Here is a 23435-nt window from a genome sequence, read left to right on the forward strand (position 1 = left end):
AGATCCTGCTCATCAGTCCTCAAGACGCACACACAGTTCTGACGACTTCAAAGTAACGCTAATCCCTGACAGTGTAGGGGCCAGTAGGGATGTTCTGAGTAACAGAAGGCGGCAGAGTTGTTTTTGACTTGAAGTTCAGTAACCTTCCTTCCAGTCGAAAACAGTCATATGCCAACGTTAAAGGGAAAGGGGACACATAGTCAGTTGCACAACTGAATGAATTCAGCAGAAATGTGTCTTCTGCATTTAAACCAACTCCTTTGAATCCGAGAGGTACGAGTGGCTGCCGGTTTGAAAAGCGGGGATGGAAGGTGTCGCCGTACTCCTAATTATCCCAATAGGCAAATCAAGAAGATGGAAATACTGCTGTTTTCAAAAATATAAAAAACATGCTTTTCCATCAGCATGATAGGCTAGTTAATGCAGCTCATTGGATTCCATAAAAATGCAATGCTTAGCATTGGGGTGAGTAGCTACCAGAAGTGTTCTGGAACTAAATGGGCTGCTTTACCAGTCGGTACCTAACATGAGGATGAAAAAGGCAGTTTAATTAATAACTAGCAGTATTTTAATCTTCTCAATTTGCTGAATATGATAATTAGGAGTACAGTGACACCTTCTTTTCCTGGATTGAGGTGGGTTTTCAAACCATTTCTCTTTTTGTTCACCGAGATTAAAACATATTGGAATATGACCATTTGGACTTGAAGGTTTACTGAACTTCAAGTCAAAAACCCTTGGTTAATTAGTTCCCTGGTCACTGCTAAATAACTGTTTTTCAGGAAAGAGATGAGATTTTCCCTTGGTTGTGCAGGTGGTAGATGCCTACAGTATCTTAAAGTGAAGGAAGGATGCTTAGATTCATGAGCAGTAGGCTATGATTAATCTACTTAATCTTCTAGTCAACTTTAACATGAAAAGCTCATTTTGAGTCATATGGATGGTGCTAGGTGAATGTGTCACATTTCTAAGCAATGTGGTGACAATTACTGTAACCTCCTACTGTAGCCCAGATCTCATCTGGAGTGAGTTTCGTAGGCTACAACAGAAATGCATTCAATGTTTATTTAAACAGAAACGGTACAAACAACAGGTTGAAGAAGAGAACTATGGTGGCCCAGAGGGCGGTTGTGTATGGTGTTGTGCTGCACCAGTTTTGAGATCTCTAATGGTCACACCCATATTGATCAGGCTACGCCGTTGGACTTGGACTTGTAACCCGGAAGGTTGCAAGATCGAATCCCAGAGTTGACAAGGTAAAAATCTGTTAACCCACAGTTAACCCACAGTTCCTAGCCCGTCATTGAAAATAAGAATTTGTTCTTAACTGACTTGCCTAGTTAAATAAATGTACAAACAAAAATGGGAGGAAATGTACCTTAAAGGCTGTTAAAGAACGGTGCACACTGTTTTAGGGAACTGTGTTGTTCAGTAGCATGTTGTCCATGAACGTACACACCGCCGCGCAATGCAGAAAACATTGAACCGAACTGAATGGCAGTGGTGGGAAAAGTACTACATTGTCATACTTGAGTAAAAGTAAAGATACCTTAATAGAAAATGAGTCAAGTAAAAGTGAAAGTCACTTCATTTCAAATTCCTTATATTAAAGCAAACCAGACGGAACTCATTTCTTGTTTTTACGGATAGCCAGGGGCACACTCCAACCCTCAGACATAATTTACGAAAAGAAGCATGCGTGTTTAGTGAATCTGCCAGATCAGAGGCAGTAGAGATGACCAGGAATGTTCTCTTGGTGTGTGAATTGGATAATTTTACTGTCCTGCTAAGCATTCAAAGTGTACTGACTACTTTTGGGTTTCAGGGTTTTAGTATGGAGTAAAAAGTACATTATTTTATTTAGGAATGTAGTGAAGTAAAAGTTGTCAAAAATATGAATAAAGTAAAGTACAGATACCCCCCAAAACTACTTAAGTAGTACTTTAAAGTATTTTTACTTAATTACTTCACACCACTGCTGAATGTCATCACTAGCTTCCATAGCTTCAAAGTCATAAACCCCAGCCATTTCTACAATTTATCTTCTTAAAATGTGATTTGAAACCTAAACTTAATCACACTGCTAACCTTATGCCTAACTCAAACCTTAAAACATTACTAAAAGGCTTTTTTTTTTTTTTGACAATTTGGACTTTGTAGATGTGAATCTGACTTTATGGCTATTGAAGCTAGTGTAAACCAAACTGAACGCACCCCTGTAGGTTATGTGCTATTGCAAGCTGCATGTGCTCAGCGTGAGTGACTTTAGGAAGCCATTTTGGAAAATCGGAAATCCTAAATTTTCACATACACATTTTATAAACTTCCCAAAAATAATATGGTCGCTGTGATGGTTTATTTGACCGCTTTCCTTACCTCAATGCTACAATGCCATTCTGAAGGTGAATGCAGGCCTGTGGCCTAAAAAACAACATGACAGAGGTCAAAGGCACTGCATCTCAGTGCTATAGGCGTCACTACAGACCATGGTTTGATTCCAGGCTGTATCACAACCGTGATTGGGAGTCCCAAAGCTCGCACAATTGTCCAGAGTCATCCCGGTTTGGCTGGGGTAGGCCTTCATTGTAAATAAGAATGTGTTCTTAACTGACTTGCCTAGTTAAATCAAATAAAAAACATGGCCAATTACTTTGTAGCATTGGCATTGCATAGATTGAGGGCTTGAAATTGTTGCTAATTTGCACACTAAATATGAATGGGCTCCAGGTCAGCTTTTCACAGGATTGCTCCAGCCACTGAGGAGAAATAGGAAACGAAGTAACTTGTAATTAGCGAAGAACCAGCTAGCCTACACGTGGGGATCCCATTCATTCAAACAAGATAGGCTACTTTATCCCGGATATATTATTCATCTCGCGTTTTGTAAAATCATTTTTACTCGGTGCCTGAAAAACGGCCTTTTAAAGTTGCCGCTGTCCATGGTAACGGATGTGATAGGCTGAACCAGGGGAAGAAAGAAACTCGCCTCGTTTAGAATAGCTGCGGTGCTGGAGTAGTCTACACTCGTCGCCTGATAGTTCCAGACAAAACGGAACATCGAACCTTTTTTTATTTGATTTATTTGGTTCGATTTAAATCCTCTTCTCACACAAGATGTGACTCTTTTCAAAGAACAGACTAATACCTTAGAATATCCATGTCGTTCAGGATAGCTGGGAGAGAGAAACGTCAATGGTTTTTCTACGAATGGAAGTTATTTGTTGTGAATTGTTTTGAATATGTTATTCCGAAGTGAGTTTGTTTTTTGTTTGTCTCCGTTCGTCGTGGACCTTTAATTTGGAATCTAACGACGAAATCCAGATCGTCAAGGGAAACCCAAAGCGAGGATTCTACAAAGCCAGAGAGCTCCCAACAGACCGGGGATTTAAATTGTTTGGTGTGCTCCGGGAGAAGCGAGAGTCAAAGAAAGAAATTCATGTGGCCATTCTCTCTTTAGCAAAACATTTTGGATTGCAGAATGAGCAAGGAAAGACCTAAGAGGAATATCATCCAAAAGAAATACGTGAGTAACTAAAAAAAAATAATTTCACCTTTACAAGTTTGCACGTTCATTTCGCCTGTTTTGAAGAAAATGCATAAACTTCGATCACGGAGTGTGAAGGTTACCATTACACAGCTGTGGCCTATTGGGGCCGAATTTCCTTTTTAAGATGCTAAAGTTGTAGAATGTGTTATCAATGAGACTTTATTTAAATTGTCGATTTTGCTAAATTTCTTCAACATCAGACAAGACGATGTATTTGATGAACTATCCATGTTAGGGCAATGCGCATTCTGGAATCATCTGTGTACAATATAACAAACGACTTGTTGTGTGAGATTGATTGATTAAGTCAGAATTTTCCACAGGAGCTGGCTAATTGTTTTCAGAATGTCTTTGTTTTCTCCCATAGCCCCTTTCAGAGCCACGAAGACACAGCCATATCATATCGCCCATGGCTGATTCCGGGTTCTATACCCCATGCCGAGTAGCCCTATATAAACTGTGTTATTCATAAATGAACACCTCGTTTTGCTATTGGATATCACAATATTCACTTTATTTATGTTGATGCGACTTGAGAGTACCTGACCAGCACCGTCCGACCATGACGAGTGGACTGTAGCTCTTTAATTTTCTCCGTAGGGGGAAGAGCGCAGAAAGGGGGTCAGGCAATTGAACATTTCCGTAGAATTTCCAATAATTTCCAATCGTAGTGGAACGTTCAGGAGGAGTTGCTTGTCTGCGTTTGCTTACTAACATATATGGAATAAAGTGTCTGCTCGTTTTAATTTCGCGTAGCACGTCTGTGTGACCTCTGTGAATGGGATATGTTGCAGCCTGAGCTTGCTGAGCAAGAATGTTAGATTCTCTGATAGTTTTTTATTTATTATTCGGGTGATCTCCAGTCAATCGTTTTTAAGCAGACGAGAGACCATGGATGCAACTAAACGAAATGTCAGCGGTTAGTTGATTTAAGCGCTAGCTTGTTTATGGTGTAATGTTGAGGTAGTGTTTCAGTCGCATTGCAGAGGTTCATGTGAAGGGGAAGCAAGAAGCGACCATTTTCTTTCTGCGATTACCTAATACCGGCGAATTTGGCAGAAGGGGGCGATATCAATGTTGGTAATTTTAAGGTTTTTACCCTCGGTGTAACCTACAAGATTTAAAGTATTTTAAATTGGGGTTTAAAACAGGCGTAAGCTAAACAATGGCGAACTCTCAAACGGAGACACTCAGCACATCGCATGGCTGAGTTTAACCCTCACATTACAGCGTGTGTTCTCGTGTCAAGTTTCCTCGCGTGAAAACAATGTGAAGTTATTATGAACCACAATGAATAATACATTTTATTTCAGATGTACCTTTTTGTTACCATTTAACTAATCTCAAAACATTTTGGCCACGTGTGGGCCTGCTGCTGACTAGGCTACTTTGTTTGTGGCCCACGATGCACCGAGAATAATCAAAGTCCATCATAACTGCCTTCCCCAAGAGTTCCACTCTAATAACGTGGTTGAAACATTATACCTTTATACTATGCGGTGAAATAATACTTAATTCTTGAAGTGTAAAACATATAGTTTTCAAACTTGATTTAGTCCGTACATTTCCCCATGAGTTTGATAATCTTTCTCCCCAAAATACTCACCTCTTATGGCAATGCTATTAAAGTAATCAATGCATTACATGCCCAACTTTATTTTGGGGCCTGGTGAGATGATTTGACAGCGAAAAAGCCATGGGAAAAAATTGCTGCTGAAGTCTAAAATGGTCTATTTTTACATTTTATTCTTAATAACTTGTGTAATTATAGATGTATGCTCATGTGGCTGTGTGTGGAATGGGCCCGCACAGAACATGGTCTTCACATCTGCTGAGGTGCAGCAGCTGGGGTAGAAATCTGCTCCTGAACAAACCATGCGAACAACAAAACAACCTGGAGGTGCCCCCCTCTCCTTGGGCCCCCCACTCAGAACGCAACACCCTCCCCCCTCAACAACTCTTGGCCCCTCTGGTTTAACCTCCCCTTAATTAGCGTTAGACAATTCTCCATGCTTGGCTTAAGCATGTCCCCTGGAACACTGTGAGTTGTTATTCTCCCCCATGTGCTCCATCCATGTTATTCAAATTCATCAGTCAGGGGAAAAAAACATAATAAAAGCAAACAAGGTAAGGCAATTACCGCTCCTTTGATAGGACACAAAAGTTAAAACAGCCCCTCTCAAATAACTCTGGTTTCTATGATGGCTGATCACTTTGCCTGGCAATTTGACAGACATTTAGAGGCAAAAACACGTGCTCTCCTATTCTGGAATTCTATATTTGTATATTCAGTGAATTTGTTGGGGTGGGTTTAGGTCAATTGGGAAGCAGCGTTAGTTATGTTTGTGGTGTTGTTTAACTGAACATAGCATTGAGAGGAAGTGTGCAGCCAGGGCCAATTTGTCCTGACAAGGCTGTTCTCAGGCTGTGTGCTGGGATAGAGCCTGGCTGTGTGCCGGGATAGAGCCGGGCTGTGTGCCGGGATAGAGCCGGGCTGTGTGCTGGGATAGAGCCGGGCTGTGCGCTGGGATAGAGCCGGGCTGTGCGCTGGGAAAGAGCCGGGCTGTGCGCTGGGATAGAGCCGGGCTGTGTGCTGGGATAGAGCCGGGCTGTGTGCTGGGATAGAGCCGGGCTGTGTGCTGGGATAGAGCCGGGCTGTGTGCTGGGATAGAGCCTGGCTGTGTGCCGGGATAGAGCCGGGCTGTGTGCTGGGATAGAGCCGGGCTGTGCGCTGGGATAGAGCCGGGCTGTGCGCTGGGAAAGAGCCGGGCTGTGCGCTGGGAAAGAGCCGGGCTGTGCGCTGGGATAGAGCCGGGCTGTGCGCTGGGATAGAGCCGGGCTGTGCGCTGGGATAGAGCCGGGCTGTGCGCTGGGATAGAGCCGGGCTGTGTGCTGGGATAGAGCCGGGCTGTGCGCTGGGATAGAGCCGGGCTGTGCGCTGGGATAGAGCCGGGCTGTGCGCTGGGATAGAGCCGGGCTGTGCGCTGGGATAGATCCGGGCTGTGCGCTGGGATAGATCTGTGCGCTGGGATAGAGCCGGGCTGTGCGCTGGGATGGCCTGGCTGTGCGCTGGGATAGAGCCGGGCTGTGTGCTGGGATAGAGCCTGGCTGTGTGCTGGGATAGAGCCGGGCTGTGCGCTGGGATAGATCCGGGCTGTGTGCTGGGATAGATCCGGGCTGTGCGCTGGGATAGATCCGGGCTGTGCGCTGGGATAGATCCGGGCTGTGCGCTGGGATAGAGCCGGGCTGTGCGCTGGGATAGAGCCGGGCTGTGCGCTGGGATAGAGCCTGGCTGTGCGCTGGGATAGAGCCGGGCTGTGTGCTGGGATAAGCACAGCTGCTGCAGGGGTCTTTACAAATGTAAAAAAGCTGTCAGTGTTTCATCAGTCGCACAACTGATGAGGGTGAATTTGAAAAATCCACTGCAGTGTGTGGCACAAAAAGAGGAAACAAAAATAGAGCGGGGGCCGGGAACGAGGCCTGTAACGGTTCCGTCCCCCTCACTCTCCCTCCCCAGTCCTTCAGCTTTACCATTTAAATGTGGGCCTCATGTTCACACAAGGGTTTGTGGACCTGAGCATGAATGTGCTTAATATAACCTTCTGTTTTAATGCAGATGGTCATTTATTCATTTTTATCCTTAGTTCCTCTTTAAGGAGGTACGTGGAGAGCTGTATGTCTTGGAAGGCAGGGAGCTGGTAGACACAGCATTTTGATTCAGTTCTCCGTGTTTTGCTGTCTGCCAACAGACAATGTTCCACTTTACTGCATCGTTACGGGAGCTCCCCAAACTGCCGGTTTTAATTTGGGCCGCCGGTGATCAGCAGCAGCCAGCCCATCGCTTCCTATTCTCCGTTTTCTCTCTCTCTCTCTCCTCTGTCCCGATTTTTATAGCAGCTTTACATCACACACCCTGACCCTCTTACCCTGTCATGTAATGTGACCTTTCTCTTATCCGCTGTTATCATCTCGGGACATTCTCTGCACATGCCACAGTTCCTCCTTTGTTAGTTAGACCAGCCTGTTTATGGGCAAACTACCAGCCAGGATCATGCCTTACTGTACCAGACAGGTGAACACAGTGTAAGGAATGTGCCTGCTTTGTTGATGTGGGTTAATGACTGTCTGTGCGGAGGAGGGTGTTTCCCTATGGACTATAATCCTGTCTAAAATATACACTATCGAATGTGCCAATATTCTGAGAGGACAATGTGTCGGACGTTGTGCTGTATTGAAAGACTGTTCAGGATATATAAATGTCACTTAAACCATGTGTATTCGGGATCTATATATATATGTGTGTGTGTGTGTGTCACGTACACCACATTCTCACCGAATGCACTGTTTAATTTTGCTCCGTGATTTATGTCGTCCTAGTCCTGTGGGTTTGGCCGGACAGCTGGACAGCCCTGAGAGGACACAAGCTGTCTACACAGAGTGTGTGTGTGGCAGCCACAGCTCATCCGTCCAGGATCCCCGAGAAGCTGAATCAACATTTTAGATGTTTTTGGTTTGGCCTTAACATGCTTAAGCTCTGAGGAGGGAGGACACTGGACACTAAGCTGGACAGTACTAGGGAGGCTCCATAGGTTTGACTGGAGGGCAGAATAGGGGCGACTTGGACTGTCACTAGAATGGAGGCCATTATGAACAAGAGGCCTTAACCTCACCAGCTGAATGGATGAGGTCATGTTTAGAGATCTAGTGCTGCAGTGTCCTGCCGTCCAACCACTAACCTAACAAAGCAGGCCTAGAAAGACACCGGAGCGGAGTCCCTACTTCTGTTCTCTGGAGAAACGGAAGTTAGGTTGAAAATACTGTATCTTTGAAACCTGAAAACATCCACTTTCTACCTACCCTGCAGGGAGAGTCCAACCACAGACAGCAGGTCAGTTCTATACGCTCTCGGTCAATCCGGTATTATCCCCAGATCCCCCTCTACCACTCGGACTTGTCTTCATCAGGCAGCAGTAAGCCTCCAGGGATAAAGCAATCGAATGGAGCCTTTGATTATATTGATCCGCATTAGACTCTTAACGCCTGTATGGCTACAAGCTGCTCAATGGGAAACGAGTATTTTTTTAGTGTTATTCAACATGATTTATAAATCATTATAGTCCATGTCTAAATATAGTTTACATTAGACTGTTAGTGCTTAGTGTTATACCTGGTTTATAGGCCTCGTATTTACTCATACAGTATGTGACTGAGTCGTAGTGCACTCATAGTTCTGGGTTTCCTCCTATTTAGTCTCTATGAATCATGAGTGATGCAATCAGGGTGATGTTTGTAATGACGCTGTATAATATCTGCCAGAGAGCTCTCGTGGACCTTTTTGCCACTGCTCTGTGTTAGATTGGCACACTGACTTATCCACAGGTTGTTACATTGTAGTCAGGGTTTCTCAGATGTCACATTTACTGCGACGATGAAGATATATTTTTTCTCTTTTCATTTTTATCGCAGCCATTTTGAGGCCTTTGAACAAGCCTGGGTCGTTTCTGAAAGATGACCTCCCTCTCGGTGCATGTTAATGCAGCCTTTTCAACATGCATCAGCCCCTTAGAGGACAGGCCTAACTCTGGGTGGCGGCTCCCCTCGGCTTTCTACAGTAATGAGCTTGTCCGAAAGTGGCTACATTGTGTACTCGGCTCACTATAAACTGCTGGAGTAGTTAGGCATTGGCTTTGTGTGAGCTGTGTGCAAAGCGAAAGTGGGCTAGAGTGTGTGTGGCGAGGGGGTGGTGGTCTCTCAAAGGTGGGGAGACAAGAAACAGTTGATTTTTATTTTTAGGTCAATGGAGACGAGTTTCAGAGTTACAGCTCTGTGTGCTCCCTCGCCGTGAGAAATGCGTTAGTCTCCCGCTCCATCTTGTCTTGTAATAGAATACGGCGTGGCTCTTTTAAAAAAAGAAAAAAAAATGTAATTCACTCGGTGTCATTACTCAGCCAGGTACAAAGAGCTGAGCGACACCATTTCCAGCGGGATCAGCACGAGAGCATAGCGCTACGGCGGTTCTCTCCCGCTTAGCCATAGATTCTCCTCCAAACTGCTGAGGGGTTGGGGCTGTGGCGGTGGGTTCTCGCTGCTTTCAGCACCCTTATATTAGTTTAGTGTGTTTATGTATTCATCATCTGTTTGGTGGGAGATCTGTCTCCTTGGTGGTTTCTTCTCACTGCACTTTTTCCCCCATTTTGTTGTTCTCGCTTCAGGCTGCCAAAGGAAACGTTGGACGCTTCCCCAGATAGATGTCATGCAGCTGGAGTCTAAACTGTGAATACCTCGCCTCTCCTTTGCACCATAAACCGGCACCCTGTGCTTTGTCCCTGTGGGTCAGCTATACCCATGAGGCCAGGAGTTTGGTTAGCTACACGGTCGGTCCCTCACAAATAGCATTAGAGCGTTGCTGTTGCCTTGGCGCCTTGAAACATGGAAACATGTAGATGACTCAAAATATCATGTGATTTCATAAAGCACTTTAACAGATGTTCATTATGACCTAAGAGGGAGATACATTTTTAAAATATAAGAATTTTCAGAAATTGTGATTGTCTGTCAAAAGTAATGTCTTTGATCTCCTCTCTGCACAATGGCAACATTTTAATGGCACTTCTAGCTGCTAAGTTTCCACTAGGCCTCACAGCAGGGTACTGTAGTGTTTGGTACACCCATGGAAGGGAGCCAAAGCCCAGGCTGAAAGGCTGGCCCTGCCCCCTGGCCCTGGATCAAATAACAGGCCCAAAGGCAGCACTAATACACAACCTGTGACAGTCAGAGCAAACTAAAGAGGATAGAAATAATTAAATTGGGCACTGTCGTAGCTAATGACTGAGCCGGTTCTGGAAACTGATTTTAATTACTTGGTGGAGTAAATGTAGCTCATGACAGATTCATATACTGTAGACAAAGAGAACAAAGCCTGGCTTAAATCCCATTCCATAAGTCATTTACAGCTGATTTGCACTACAGCTGTTAGGGCCCATAGATGTCCATCTAGGCCTACAGTATAATCTGACAGAGCAGAGTATGAGATTAGTAATGGTTCAGTTGGTCATCCTAAAGTTCAACCCAAACCAACTCTGCCATGTAATGTAAACTGAATCTGGAAGTCACCCTAACGACAGGGTAACCATAGTGACCAGAAGTTTATCTTTTTTTATACACCGTGCCATCAGAGGGGGCCTAACCACTCCGTTACTATAGCAACTGCTGGAGTGGGGCAGAACGGAGCGTCTGTCTGTTTCAGACTTGACACTCAAGTGTCTGAACATAGTGGAGAGCTGAAGTTAGATTAAAGTATCCCTGCACAGAATGTACTGAGTGGTGGTTGTATAACTGGCTGAGAGGCATGACTTACTGTGGTGTGAAATGTGTGGCAATTTACACTCCTCTGGTGCTCCAAGCATTTCACACAGCAATAACTAAGGTATTGTCTGACAGAACGAGCTATATCAGGCCTATCCCTTTAATAGCATACTATTGTATTTTGAATGAAACCATTACCTGCTATTGTAAAACAGAGTTCCACTGAAATCAACTGTGGCATTTACTCCTATCAGCCATTGTTGACACATTTACTTGACTACCTGAATGGAGATTGCGGCAGCCATTTGGTTTCCTCTGGCTTAGTATTGAATGGTCTTACGGCTTAGTGCTCAGACATAGTGGAGTGGAACCACCGGTAGACTCTCCTCCCTCAAGGTTGGCCGAGTACCTTGATCACTGGACAATCTGCCAGACCCGCTGACTGAGGCAGCACCCCTGGTTTGGTGTCTGGTTTTGGGTGACTGACATGGCCTGATGGGACAGGTGTGTGACTGGCTCTCCTGTTTACTGTGACGTTGGCAGAGGATCCTGTAAGGGGTGACAGGTTTGTCTGTGCCCGAGACGAAGTACATTTATTTCACCTCCAGCGGGATCCCGTTTGAGCTCAATTACCAACAAGCGCGGGGGGGGAGCGAGCGAGATAATGAGAAGAGAAGAGCGGGAAGGAGGCGCGAGAGGGAACGAGGTATGAGTCAAACCAGCTGCTCCTCTCTGTCTCTAATCTGCTGGAGATCCTTCCCTCCTCCCTCTGTATCGCACCGTTTCTCATACATCATCATAATGTTCTGCGCGTGGATCCAGAGTATGCCGCCTCACCGTAACACCTACCCCTGTAACCCCTTCCCTCGGCCTCTTCTCTCCTGCAGTCCCCAGGCTGCCGCAGGGTTCTTTGTGAGGCAACGGGCCAAGCTGTGAGGTGAAAATCACTTCTTAATTGCCCGTTTTCTGCAGCTCTGTGCCAGAGAGGGGCTTTAGTGTGGTGAGCCCCGAACATCCTGAACCGCTCCGCTAAACACCTGGCTTTGTGCTGATAGCAGGCTGGCCCACTGTAATCTACAGTCATATGGCCCTGTACTCTGAATGGACACTTTCTTCATGGTTTTTTTGTTTTGTTTTTTGCTTTGCATTACAAATGTAAAAAGCAGATCAAACATCCTTCTTCCCAATGAAGTTTATACAGTGTGAGAATTGCCATAACAATCTGAGATACCAAAAAGGTGTCCATGCTATGCTGCCGTGGAATGGCCCTTAAAAAATATATATATATGTATTTGTTTTGCTATTAGATCCACCTCGTTCTTGTTGTTCTCTGTTCATGAGATTGTGGGAGCCCATATGCAGTACCACAGTGCAGAGCCAGACTGGGGCCCCTCTGTGGTCAGCCAACTGTGTGTGTTCTGCTGCGGTCGCCACCATTACCAGCAGAGTAACGGCTAATCTTATCTACCTGACAGTTAGCATTACACTCAGCCTTCTCTCCTGCTGCCATCTCTCTTGAGCGTCACTCTACAGTTCAGCCACACTGTCCCCTTGTCCCATCTACCTACCAGGCTGCTCATTGTCTCAGATGAAAGAGTGCTTTAGTTACAGAGTTGAAGTTTCTCCCTCCCAGTCAAACTGGCCTGTAAAGTCCAGGCCAGTTAATCGCTAGGCGCTTGTATCGGTCACCCACAGCGTGTCCTGTCGGTACACTGGGCCTGCTGCAGGAGTGCAGAGCTTATAGCTCCAGTAAACCACATGAAAACCTCTCCACTTAATTTGTCTTGGCCCTGATATCCACTGACCTGAGTTGTTTTCCTCCAGCTAACAACTAGAGCAGTGTAGTGCGACTACAACGCAACATAATCATTTAATCTCCCAGCATCTGGTAGGCGACTCTGCTCTCTGAAATCCATCCACCACTGGTTTTATGGGGCATGAATCTGTTGAAGCCATGGCTGCTGCTGCTGCCGGCTGACTCGCTCCTTTCTCCTGTTGGAAATAACTTCTCTCCATCAGAAATATTAGTCCTTTTTATTATGGGTCATTTTCAGGCCTGCTGTTTTTGAGAGTCTGAAAGGAGAATGACTTGTGAGTTAAAGTAAAAATGGTTGAAATGTGAGGGTCATATGGAGGGACTATATTGAGTAACCGTAGTGCCGAGGAAAAAAAACAAATGGCATTTTCTGCTGCTGTTCTTTTGGTTCCTGTAACATGGCTGGTAGGTTGGTTAGGGGTTAAGCACAGCATTTGTATACTGTGAACCCTCTGACCCTGATTGGGCGTTTTACAGATGGGACAAAGCAGCTTAGCGCCTCGGCTCAGTCGGGGCCTGCCGCCTCACGCTCGCGTCAACACCGCTCCTCAACCGCCATGATGGCGCAGTGATTGTGCATGATTGGAGCTGCAGAATGCTCCTCTGTTTTTGTGGTAAGAGTAACCCTCCCACTACCCCGCCCCTCTGCCTCTCTGAGACACATTTTCCCCGCTGCTAATTGACTGTGCTGCATGGCTCTCCCTGGCTGTCAATCTCTCTGCTTGGTTGTGAGAAACGGCTACAGAGCTATGCCCTGTTCTGTCTGTCCTAAAACCTCAGGACTGTGATGCTGCCACCCACACATGCATGGGACAACCACCTACCTTGCCCTGTCCAACTCACTCCAGAGAAACTGAAATTCTCTTCAGTCCATGCCACTGAAATGGATATTTGAGTTTGACTATACTCAGTTTATGATGTTTTGGGGCTGGTTACTTGTCTTTCATTTGATAAATGTCTCAATGTTGATATTATACTGAACAAAAATAATAAATGCAACAATTTCAATGATTTTACTGAGTTACAGTTCATATGAGGAAATTAGTTAATTGAAATAAATTATTTGACCCCTAATCTATGGATTTCACATGACTCTGCAGGGGTGCAGCCAGGAGTGGGACTGGGGGACATAATCCCATCCACTTGGGAGCTAGGCCAGCCAATTCAAATGAGTTTTTCCCCCACATATGCCACACCCTATTACAGACAGAAAAACTCCTCAGTTTCATCAGCTGTCCGGGTGGCTGGTCTCAGACGATCCCACAGGCGAAGAAGCCGGATGTGGAGGTCCTGGGCCGGTGTGGTTACACGTGGTTGTGAGGCCGGTTGGACGTACTGCCAAATTCTCTAAAATTGTGTTGGAGGTGGCTTATGGTAGAGAAATGAACATGAAATGATCCGGCAACGGCTCTGGTGGACATTCCTGCAGTCAGCATGCAAATTGTACGCTCCCTCATCTTGAGACTTCTGTGGCATTGTGTTGACAACTGCACATTTTAGTGGCCTTTTATTGTCCCCAGCAAAAGGTGCACCTGTGTAATGATCATGCTGTTTAATCAGCTTCTTGATATGCCACAGCTGTCAGGTGGATGGATTATCTTGGCAAAGGAGAAATGCTCACAATGAGGGATGTAAACACATTTGTGCACAATTTGAGAAGCTTTTTGTGCATAATGAACATTTCTGGGATCGTTTATTTCAGCTCATGAAACCAACACTTTACGCGTTGTTTATTTTTGTTCCGTATACGAACATCACAAGGTATACAGTAGCCCTTCATGCTAGTTTAGTTTAACGTTCTCCCTCCTCACCAGAGAAAAGCTGGCCTAAACCATACTGTTTTATTTTCCGGCCCTGTGAAATGAATTCATGGAAAAGCTGAAGCCGTGAGTGTCTGACTCTGCTGTGTGCATATTCTCTCACTAAATGAGGGCATTGATGTATGAATAACCTGTCAGAGGAATTGATTCCAAAAGCAGCTGTCTCCTCCTCAAACACATGGCTGTTCCCAGTGAGCCCACAGATTGACAGCCAAATGGAGGTTATCACCTTCTATCAGTCAGTAGGACGTCTTGGCGTCTAAACCTCTACCGCTCTCTGCTTCACTTTTGTATTCAGGGCCAAGTGTTGTTTTTTTCTTCTTCTGTCTCACAAAGGATTTGATGAATAGCTTTAATACAAGGTTTCCGTTTGCTCTCTGAGAAAAATAACCACCAATGCATTCAAACTGAATGTGCAAGGGTCATTTTGTAAACTGTAGCACTACTGCTGCCTTTTTCCTACTCTAGGAACTCCCCCTCTCTGTGGGTTCTCTTTCTCCTCGCCCCTACTCTTTTTCATTGCCCGTCTCCTCCATCCATGCTGCAATTGTCTGTTCTGAACGAGACTCTAAGGCCACATGCCTCCCTTTTGTGTGTGTGAACCTGTTCCTTCTGTCCCTATAACCTGACGTCTGCAGGTGTTTTGTTGTAAACGGTGTGGTCAGCCATGTAAAGTGTGTGTGTGTGTGTGTGTGTGTGTGTGTGTGTGTGTGTGTGTGTGTGTGTGTGTGTGGTCAGCCATGCATAGTGTAGCCCAACTGTATGGTAATATGAGACTAGTCATTGTACAGCAGTGATTCTACTCTGAGCAACAACATGGATCTAGAAAGCACCTGAACCTTTATTCTCTTCACTCATCATTCAGCTTCTCTTACAATTGCTGATTGACAGATGGCCATATTTAATGTTGTATTTTTTTGTTGTTGTTGTTAAATGACAAACAAAGGAGAAAGGCATTAAATGTGCAATGTTAAAGGTCTTGTGTCCTGTGATTTAATGGAGCTAATGTATTTACAAAGGAGGATGGGACTGAAGCGGATTGCCAAGCCCAGTATCAACGTATTTTCTACATGGAACTGGCTTTTATTCCTCAAGGCTGTTTGGACAAAGGCAGTGGTGTCTGAATAGGGATGTGTGATATTCACAGCTGTGTTCTGCTGAAGATGTTTCCTCTATAAAGCCTCTACAGACTTGGGGAAAGAATGTTGGAATTCGAAACGGATGATTTTCTAAGGACATGTATACAAGGCAAGTATCCTTGTAAGAACACACACCACACTTTATATATTTTTTTTATTGTGAAATTATAATTTATTCAATGGATTCATAATACACAAAAAAAATGCATCTTATCCGTAGTTCTTCTACAACTCTGAAATAAATCAATAGTAATTCAACTGCCCGTTCACAGTAGAGGAGGACATGAGCTGTCAATCAGCGGCTCTTTTTGTCCCATCTCATCAAAGGGCCACTGCTCCTCCTCACACGCCCAAACCTTTCTTCTCTCTTCCCGCATGATTCTGGCCAGGGTCTGTCTCACGGCTCGGCTCCTGCTCAGACAGGTGCTGGTGGTGTGTCTGAGCTGGTACATTCTGCTCGCACTCCCAAATACCCGGGCAGCCAGCCTCCACCTGTGCCATCCATGGTACAGCCTGGACGCATGTAGGCACACACACACAGGCCGTATGGAGCAGAGCATATTAAGATGGCCGTGTTGTGTTGTGTTGTGTGAGGCAGGCTGCTGTTAACACCTCTCTGTGCGGAAGGGAAGGGTCTCTTTCTTTGTTTCTGCTCTGCTCCCCTCGCTGGAGGAACGAGGGAGTACGACGAGGGGAGGGAGAGCCCAAGACAGAGAGCCACAATGACATAACCCCCCACCCCACCTCCTTTACCCATCTCTTACACTCCTCACCAGACGAAACATTTCACCTGGTCTTCTGTGGAACTGTCTATCCCTAAGCAGTCATAGAGGAAGTGACCATCTGCCTCTTTTACTCCCAGTTCCCTTCCTGTAGTGATGATTGAAAAGTAGGTCAGAGCAGAGACCTCGTTCAACTCTGTTCTGTGCTGCGTAGAGCGGACCTGCGTAGAACGATATGCCTCTGCTGCCTCAGCCTCTCTGTTTCTGTTCAGTGTTTCCTTCCGCCAGCAACCAGCCTGACGTCCCACTGCTTCTGAGCCGCTAGGCAAGAGGCCCAGGAGGTGTGTGTGTGTGTGTGTGTGTGTGTGACCACTGAAACCCTTGGCTTGGAGGGTTCTGTCCAGTGTCGTCCAGAGTGGTTGAGGTGGGAAAATGGCGAGAGGTGCGGAGGATGATGACTGCTTCTCCAAACCGGACAGGAAAACAGGGCGACAGAACTGGAGGGAGAGTGATCGACGAGAGCAGTTGGTCTGCAGAGGAGAGGGAGGAAGCGGGAGAGACTAGCATGCTGCTGCTGTTGTTAGGGGATGGGGGAGACTGGGTGGAGCCACCCACATGCCTAGGCCAATCCCTGCCAAGCTGCTTGCTCACCCTGCTGTGTAATTGGCTGATGTCTCCGTGGCAGAACAAAGTGCTTTCGATAGGCGAGCAGCCGTGGAACCAGACTGTGGGGGTTGAGGGGCTCTGGGGGGGGGGGGGGTGTCGTCTCCCTATCCTCTTCTCCCCTGTCTCCCTCCCCTGGGTATTGTCATGTGTTTAAATGGCTAATAAGAGCTGAAACGAGAGCTCAAGATGGTACTACTGCTCTCAGGACACTCTGTACCATCCTGACTATGACGCAGGGCATCTTGAACACAAAGATGACTAGAGATCAATGCTGCCAACTACAATGGAAGCAGAGTTCAGAGTGAACTGTGTCAATAAAGTATTAAGACCACAGCGGTCCTGTGTAATGTTGGATCAGGGTTATTTGAAGCATCCAGCATGCCTCGCAAACCGCATGGAATCCCAGATGGATGTTTTAAGTCTACAAATGGCCAACACTGCTGTCTTAACTGTCAGTCATGCATGGCAATATGAGGTAGTCCACTCGGGGACCATGGAGCCGGTGTGGTTGTATGCTAGTTTCCTCCATGCCAGGATCAGAGGTCATCCAGCCCGTCAGTAAGGGCTCTCTTCTCCCCTCTCACTGGAGCGTTCCACAGACCCTGGAACACCTAAGCCATCCCTCATGTCTCTGCTTTTCTTTTCTCATCCCTTCATCATTCAGACCTCGTCACATGTACCAGCATTCAGGCTGACTCGTGCGTGCGTAGAGAATTGGCAGAAATTCCCATGTAGTTGATATGTAAGCGGTGACTGGTGCTCTCTGGGGTAGACTGCAGCCTGGTCTTAAACCAGAGAACGGTTTCAATGACGACTTCTCCTGGGAAGGGGGGTGTGGTCTTCTTCTTCAGATGACTGGCACTGTGACACGCGGGGATCCTCCTGTAAGTGGGTGACCAACCAACCCTAGTCTGTTAGTGGAACCCGGAGAATTCACCTAAAGTGTGGTTGAGAAACTTCCCATCGGTCCTAGCCTGCAGAAAGCAGTGCTGTATCGAGATGGACCGTGTTTCCTGTGGCGACTAAACAGGATCCTTCTGGCTGCTCTTCCTGTTCAGATGGACTAGGGTCCATTCAGAAATCTGCCACCTGATAGGGGGATCCCCACTGCCATCTGACAGGAAGACTGGTGTCAAAGGAGTTTCGCTATGAGAGAAATATTATCAGAGGAAGGGCAAATGGAAAATGTTTGTCACTGATTTGCAGGAAATAGTCTGGTCTCGTTGCCTCTTCATTTTTAACCCAAGATGATGCCACATTTTTCCTCTGCCTGGGCAATTACAATGGACCATACTGTGAGTCTGTAGCAAAGCCTTGCATCATGTGGATTGTGATCCCAGGGAGCAGACTTCTGTGTGGGTGGGAGCTGGGGGAAAGTGTTGGTATGGAAACAAAAGCTTTCTGTGCTCTGGTTGTTCCGTAGCCTTGTCTGTCTTCTTATATGAGGGGAAAGTAAGGAAGATGGGGGAGGGGAGTTTTTTAAATATATATATATATATCATAACATGGAATGGAACATAACATTTTTTTCATAACTTAATTGACTTTAACTACAATGTGAGAAGGTGGTACAGTTACACATTTTAAGTTGGAGATGAGTGGGTGTGAACCCTGGGGGAAAAATCACACTGGCTAGCACAAGGGGAACATCCTCTGATGTCAAAGGTTTTACCACAGAACTGCCTACTCCAATACAGTATCTTCCAAGTGTTCTGAAGTAGCTTCTAGAAAAGGAAGTTTTAGTGCCCATTTGAGGACAGGTAATTCGCAAAATAATGTCCGCAGAGAAAATATAATTACCATGTGCTGTTAACATGGCGAATTGAGGATACATAGTTGGTTAGCCTGGTTCAAACCGAAATCCCACCACTCCCTTGACTGGGCTGCAGTGGACGGGCTGTAGAGGGTAGGAGGAACCAGAGGAGAAGGACCCACATGTTTTCTACAGAGCAGATGATGAAGAAACTAATGGTAGACTCTGACTATGTCCCACTTTGACTGGCAATATCCTCTGGCACTGACAGTGGAGGGAGGAAGACTGGGAGAGATGTCAATGGCTGCTCTCTGAATAACAGATGTTTGGGCCAGTGACTTCTGTACTTTCTGGTTTCCGCTGTGTGTAGACAGTGGTAGTTAACCTGTCTCCAGCATCCTCCCCCAACCCAGCCCCTGAACAATTTGTTGTGAGAGCCACTCCAAGACGAGACAGCCCTACACATGCTGGTAGCTGGGCTCAGACCAGGCTGTCTGTCTACAGGGAACTGTGGTTCAGTGGGGTTAGAAACCTTGTGGCTTCCTATGGCTCATGTCTGTCTACTGGGAACAGGCCCTCCCTGCAACAACACAGCTCTCATCTAAACCAGGAGAACCCTCTAAATATTCAGACAGAGGCCCCTGTGGGACTGTGTGTGTGTGTGTGTGTGAGGTAGTGTCTGTGTATAATTGGGTCTATCTGAGACTGAGCTACCCTCATGGTTTCTCTTTTGGCTGATGCCGTGTCTGTTTGGCAGCCTCTGATAGGACAGCACCACCAAGCTCAATTCACTTTCTTGAGCTCTCTCCCTCATTCCTCCACACTTCTGTCATACAGTTCAAACAGCGCTTCTTCTGGCCCAGAGAATGAGTGGAATGTGAATGCAGGCTGAGGTAGCTCAGATCAGCTGGGAGGGAGGTACAGTCTGCACCCAGACTGACATAATTGATATTGATTATTCTAAATCTAGGCAGGGTGATTTTAAATGAGTTTGATATTTTATTGTTCAAGTAAAAAGGAGTGACAGTGGCCTGATTTTAGAACAGAACAGGTTTAACTTTTCACAACCAGTCCCTCCTGCCTGTCGGAGGTGAAACTGATCCACTTCTGTGTCATTTTAGTTCCAAGACTGGCAGTCCAGTAGACACCTCCTCTGGCAGCGTAGTTCCCCCCCCACCCTCTGAGCCCACTGGCACCCAGCCAGCCTGAACAGCCAGGCGGAAGTGAAGACTGATTAAAAAAGGAAGAAGATATGGGGGTGGGAGGGACCGAGGCCGTTTCCTTTCCTGATAAGGAAGTGTACAATTAGGAGCCGTCAGGGTGATGCGAGGACCTACACCCCGTTTTTATGGTGCTGTCAACATGAACTGTGAATTCTCGTCAGCCTCCTCTGCCCCTGCATGCTGAAATCAAGCAAATGTTTTGCGAACGTATTTCCCACCCAGCAGAAATGTGTCCATGAGAACCTCCCCTGTCCGTAGAATATTGATGAAGACGACATGAAAGAATGATTCAGGATGGCTAAGTCGCAGTACTTTCCTCAGCGCTTCCCCTCCCTGCATCACAGCCAATCGTTATGTGGGTTGTAACCCGAGGGGGTTGTTAGGAAGATGACATCAATATCGGAAGTGGTTTTTAATTTTTTTCCTTATAGTTCATCCTCTACTAGAAGCTCCCTGCTTTGTTGGCGAATGTTTGAGATCCTCCCCTGTTATTAGACTGAGCTGAAGGAAACTAGTGTTGTCACCAAAGGAAACTCTTTCTCAGTCACTCCTCTTGCTGCTGTCGGTGCCTTGTGTTCAGATCAAATGTACTTGTCACACGCGCCGAATACAACAGGTGTAGACTTTACTGTGAAATGCTTACTTAAAATCAATAACAGGGTTTTATACAAGGAGTACCGGTGCAGGGGTACGAGGTAGATCTTCAGAGAGAAACAGTTTCTCCACTTCAGTCTGTGGTGTTTCAGCTCTCTATCCTGTGATTCGGTGGACATTTAGAACTGGGTTTGTGATGTGGTTGTTTCTCCATGTGTCTTTGGTTTCAGGTTGAAGAACCCTGCCTGTCTCTGTCTCTGGGGCATACCGCCCCCTGGCTAACAACATTACTCTGAGAAGAGACGACTTGCCAAGGCGGGGAGAACACGTTACTAACCATCAAAGACAAAATGACCTCCAGTGGTTTCCGGAGCCGGGAGGCATCCAGTCAACCAAGCATCTAGGCCCTAACAATGTGACCTGGGTGGGCTGAAGTGGGATGAGCAGCAGGGTGGGCTGAAGTGGGATGAGCAGCAGGGTGGCCATCGGGGTCTTCAGAGGGTACGAAAGAGGAACTTGATAAGACAGTGGTCAGAGTAGTCTGACACAAAGCGTTGGCAAGGCTTGAATGGTCTGTGTGTCAGTGTTGCTTTAACTCGGTCACATGATACACCTAACTGACTGAACCTCCGGTGGTTTGTTCCCCCACCACCATATTAAACATGCTGTACTGAGTCATTTGTTTGGGCATGGGGTTTTGCATTATTAAGGCACAGAGGGGCTCCTCCATTAGTCTGTCAGACAGGGTCACTGTAGACCTATAAACACCCATCCAGACTGTATAAATGGGCTGTTTAATATAAACGTTGTTTGTCTGAATGAGGAGTCACAGCACTGCAGTGGTAGTGGGTTCTCCTGACGCCACCATGAGCTCGCTCAGGGCTGCCTCTGTAGCCCAGTCTTTGATCTGTCCTCTCTCCCAGGCAGCACCAGGCTGATGACTTCATTAAGGGTTCTAGAGTTGGGAAGGGGGGTGGGGGGGATCTGGGGGCTTAGCTGATGACGTGTTCTAATACAACTGAACTGTTTCAGCAGCAGACAGAAAATATGTAAACTACAAAAGCGATGAACAAGGCCTCTCTGCCTCAGCGACAGCACGTGCCTGTGATTGAGACATAAGTGAAAAATGCACAGACAGAATGTTGGGTGTTCCAATGTGAACTTCCAAAGTATAGCCAAGCCCAAGCAACACATGGCTGGTGGCTCCGAGTCCAGATTTATTATTTAAATTGGACGCTCAAAGACCCAGTGGAATGTAGCTTACTCTAGAGCGGAAGTACTAATGCCCTTATATGGATTTAAGACCTACCGGAGAGGAGAGGGCTGCTAGGACAGATTATTTAAAGACTTTGTTAACCCTGGAATGTTCATATTGATGTTTGTTACATTCCTGCATCGTGTTGTATAGATTTTACTGGAGGGCCGACTTGCATCTGAAAATGGGCCCTTGTGAAAAAGTGTGTTATGTTGCTTCCAACATAACAATCAAATCTGCAACAGCAGTCATAAACCATGTTTGAATGCTTATCTATTTGATATTACTGTAGCGACAGGAAGTCTAGTACATAATCTGGCCTAGGGGAGAGTCCTACTTCTGTGTGTGGGTTGAAAGAGTTCCTAAGGGCACAGCCTCCTCTCTTTTCTCTCTCTCTCTCTCTCTCTCTCTCTCTCTCTCTCTCTCTCTCTCTCTCTCTCTCTCTCTCTCTCTCGCTCTCTCACTCTCTTAACATCCATTTTGTGCCTGCCTGGTGAAGTTTGTTGAATGCGGACCTTTTGACATCCGCTCCTTCAGCCTCCCACCCGCTCTCCACCCACAGCTCTGGGTTTCTGTGTTGTGATCTGTCGGGTTGAGAGTGCACTGCTACTGCAGCCGAACTGGTTGCCATGCACAGAGAACAGAGCTGCGTCGAATGCAGTAGTCTGCGCCGGGCTTGTGCTCGGCAGGACCTCCGGACGTGAAGCCGTTCACAGTCATACATGAGCCTCTCCCATCCATCCGTCCTGGATGTATTCTGCCATTTAGTCCGGCACTAAGAGACCAGGTTAAAGCTACAGCATGGAGCCTCGGACCGAGTCAAGCGTACTCTTAGGTCTGCGCTCGGCGCATAGGAGGCTCACAGAGATGGTGAAATTAAATATTTCAAAGGTTAACTAGCAGATGCTGCTGTGGTTTTAGCTGGATGTGGATGCATCTGGATGTTTGTTCGCTCCAGTGGCTGTCCCTACTAGACCTTCCAGGTTGACTTTTTCATTAATATGTAATAGAGTAGTGGAGCAATGATGGGGTAGTGGAGGGTTGTTAGGCTCTTATCATACTTGTTACTCACTGCTCGAGCTGCAGCTCCAAAGTGGCCCTGCTTCCTGTCCTTTCAAGCTTTCGTAATAGAAATGTGCTTGTGGGTGTGTATCTGTCTGTCTATGTATTTGAGTAGGAGGTGAGTGAGGGACAGTCAGGCTGGATCTCGCAGTGCTCAGTATCCACAGTTTTGTTGGCTGCACATCAAGATCGTGTGTGTGTCTCTCCCTCTCTCTGCTCGCTCTTTCTGTTCGCTCAGTCTGTTCATCTTGGGGTCTGGTGCCTGAGTCATATATGCACTCCAGCGCAGTGTGCCAGCCAACCCTGTGTGCGTCCTGTTATACCAGCCCAGCAGGACTGCCAGTCAGTCAGACACTGACAGCACGCCCCCCTCGTGTTTCCCTCCCTCCGCTCTCTCCATCGCGCTCTCTCTCTCCATCTCTCTGTAATTGGAATGTATAATCAGAGTAGAGGAGGATGTATCAGAAAGACTAGTCTTTTTAATTAGAGGCTTGTTGATCAGTACTGTGAGTCCACATTAAAAGCCCATCTTG

At 46.4% G+C, this 23435-nt stretch overlaps 1 protein-coding gene across 8 annotated transcripts in view; it reads left to right on the forward strand.

Annotated features, from left to right (window-relative positions):
- Positions 1–2976: 2976 nt before the first annotated feature.
- The window catches only part of LOC124043411 (protein Jumonji-like), a 109390-nt gene continuing 88931 nt past the window's right edge, over positions 2977–23435 (forward strand). For all 8 annotated transcript variants that reach the window (XM_046361993.1, XM_046361996.1, XM_046361994.1 and 5 more), the window contains exon 1: positions 2977–3523. In XM_046361993.1, the coding sequence (XP_046217949.1) occupies positions 3479–3523 (45 nt within the window). In that variant the 5' untranslated portion in view covers positions 2977–3478. The remainder of the gene's footprint in view (positions 3524–23435) is intronic.

Source organism: Oncorhynchus gorbuscha, linkage group LG09 (genome assembly GCF_021184085.1).
Source record: "Oncorhynchus gorbuscha isolate QuinsamMale2020 ecotype Even-year linkage group LG09, OgorEven_v1.0, whole genome shotgun sequence".
Lineage (NCBI taxonomy): Eukaryota > Metazoa > Chordata > Actinopteri > Salmoniformes > Salmonidae > Oncorhynchus > Oncorhynchus gorbuscha.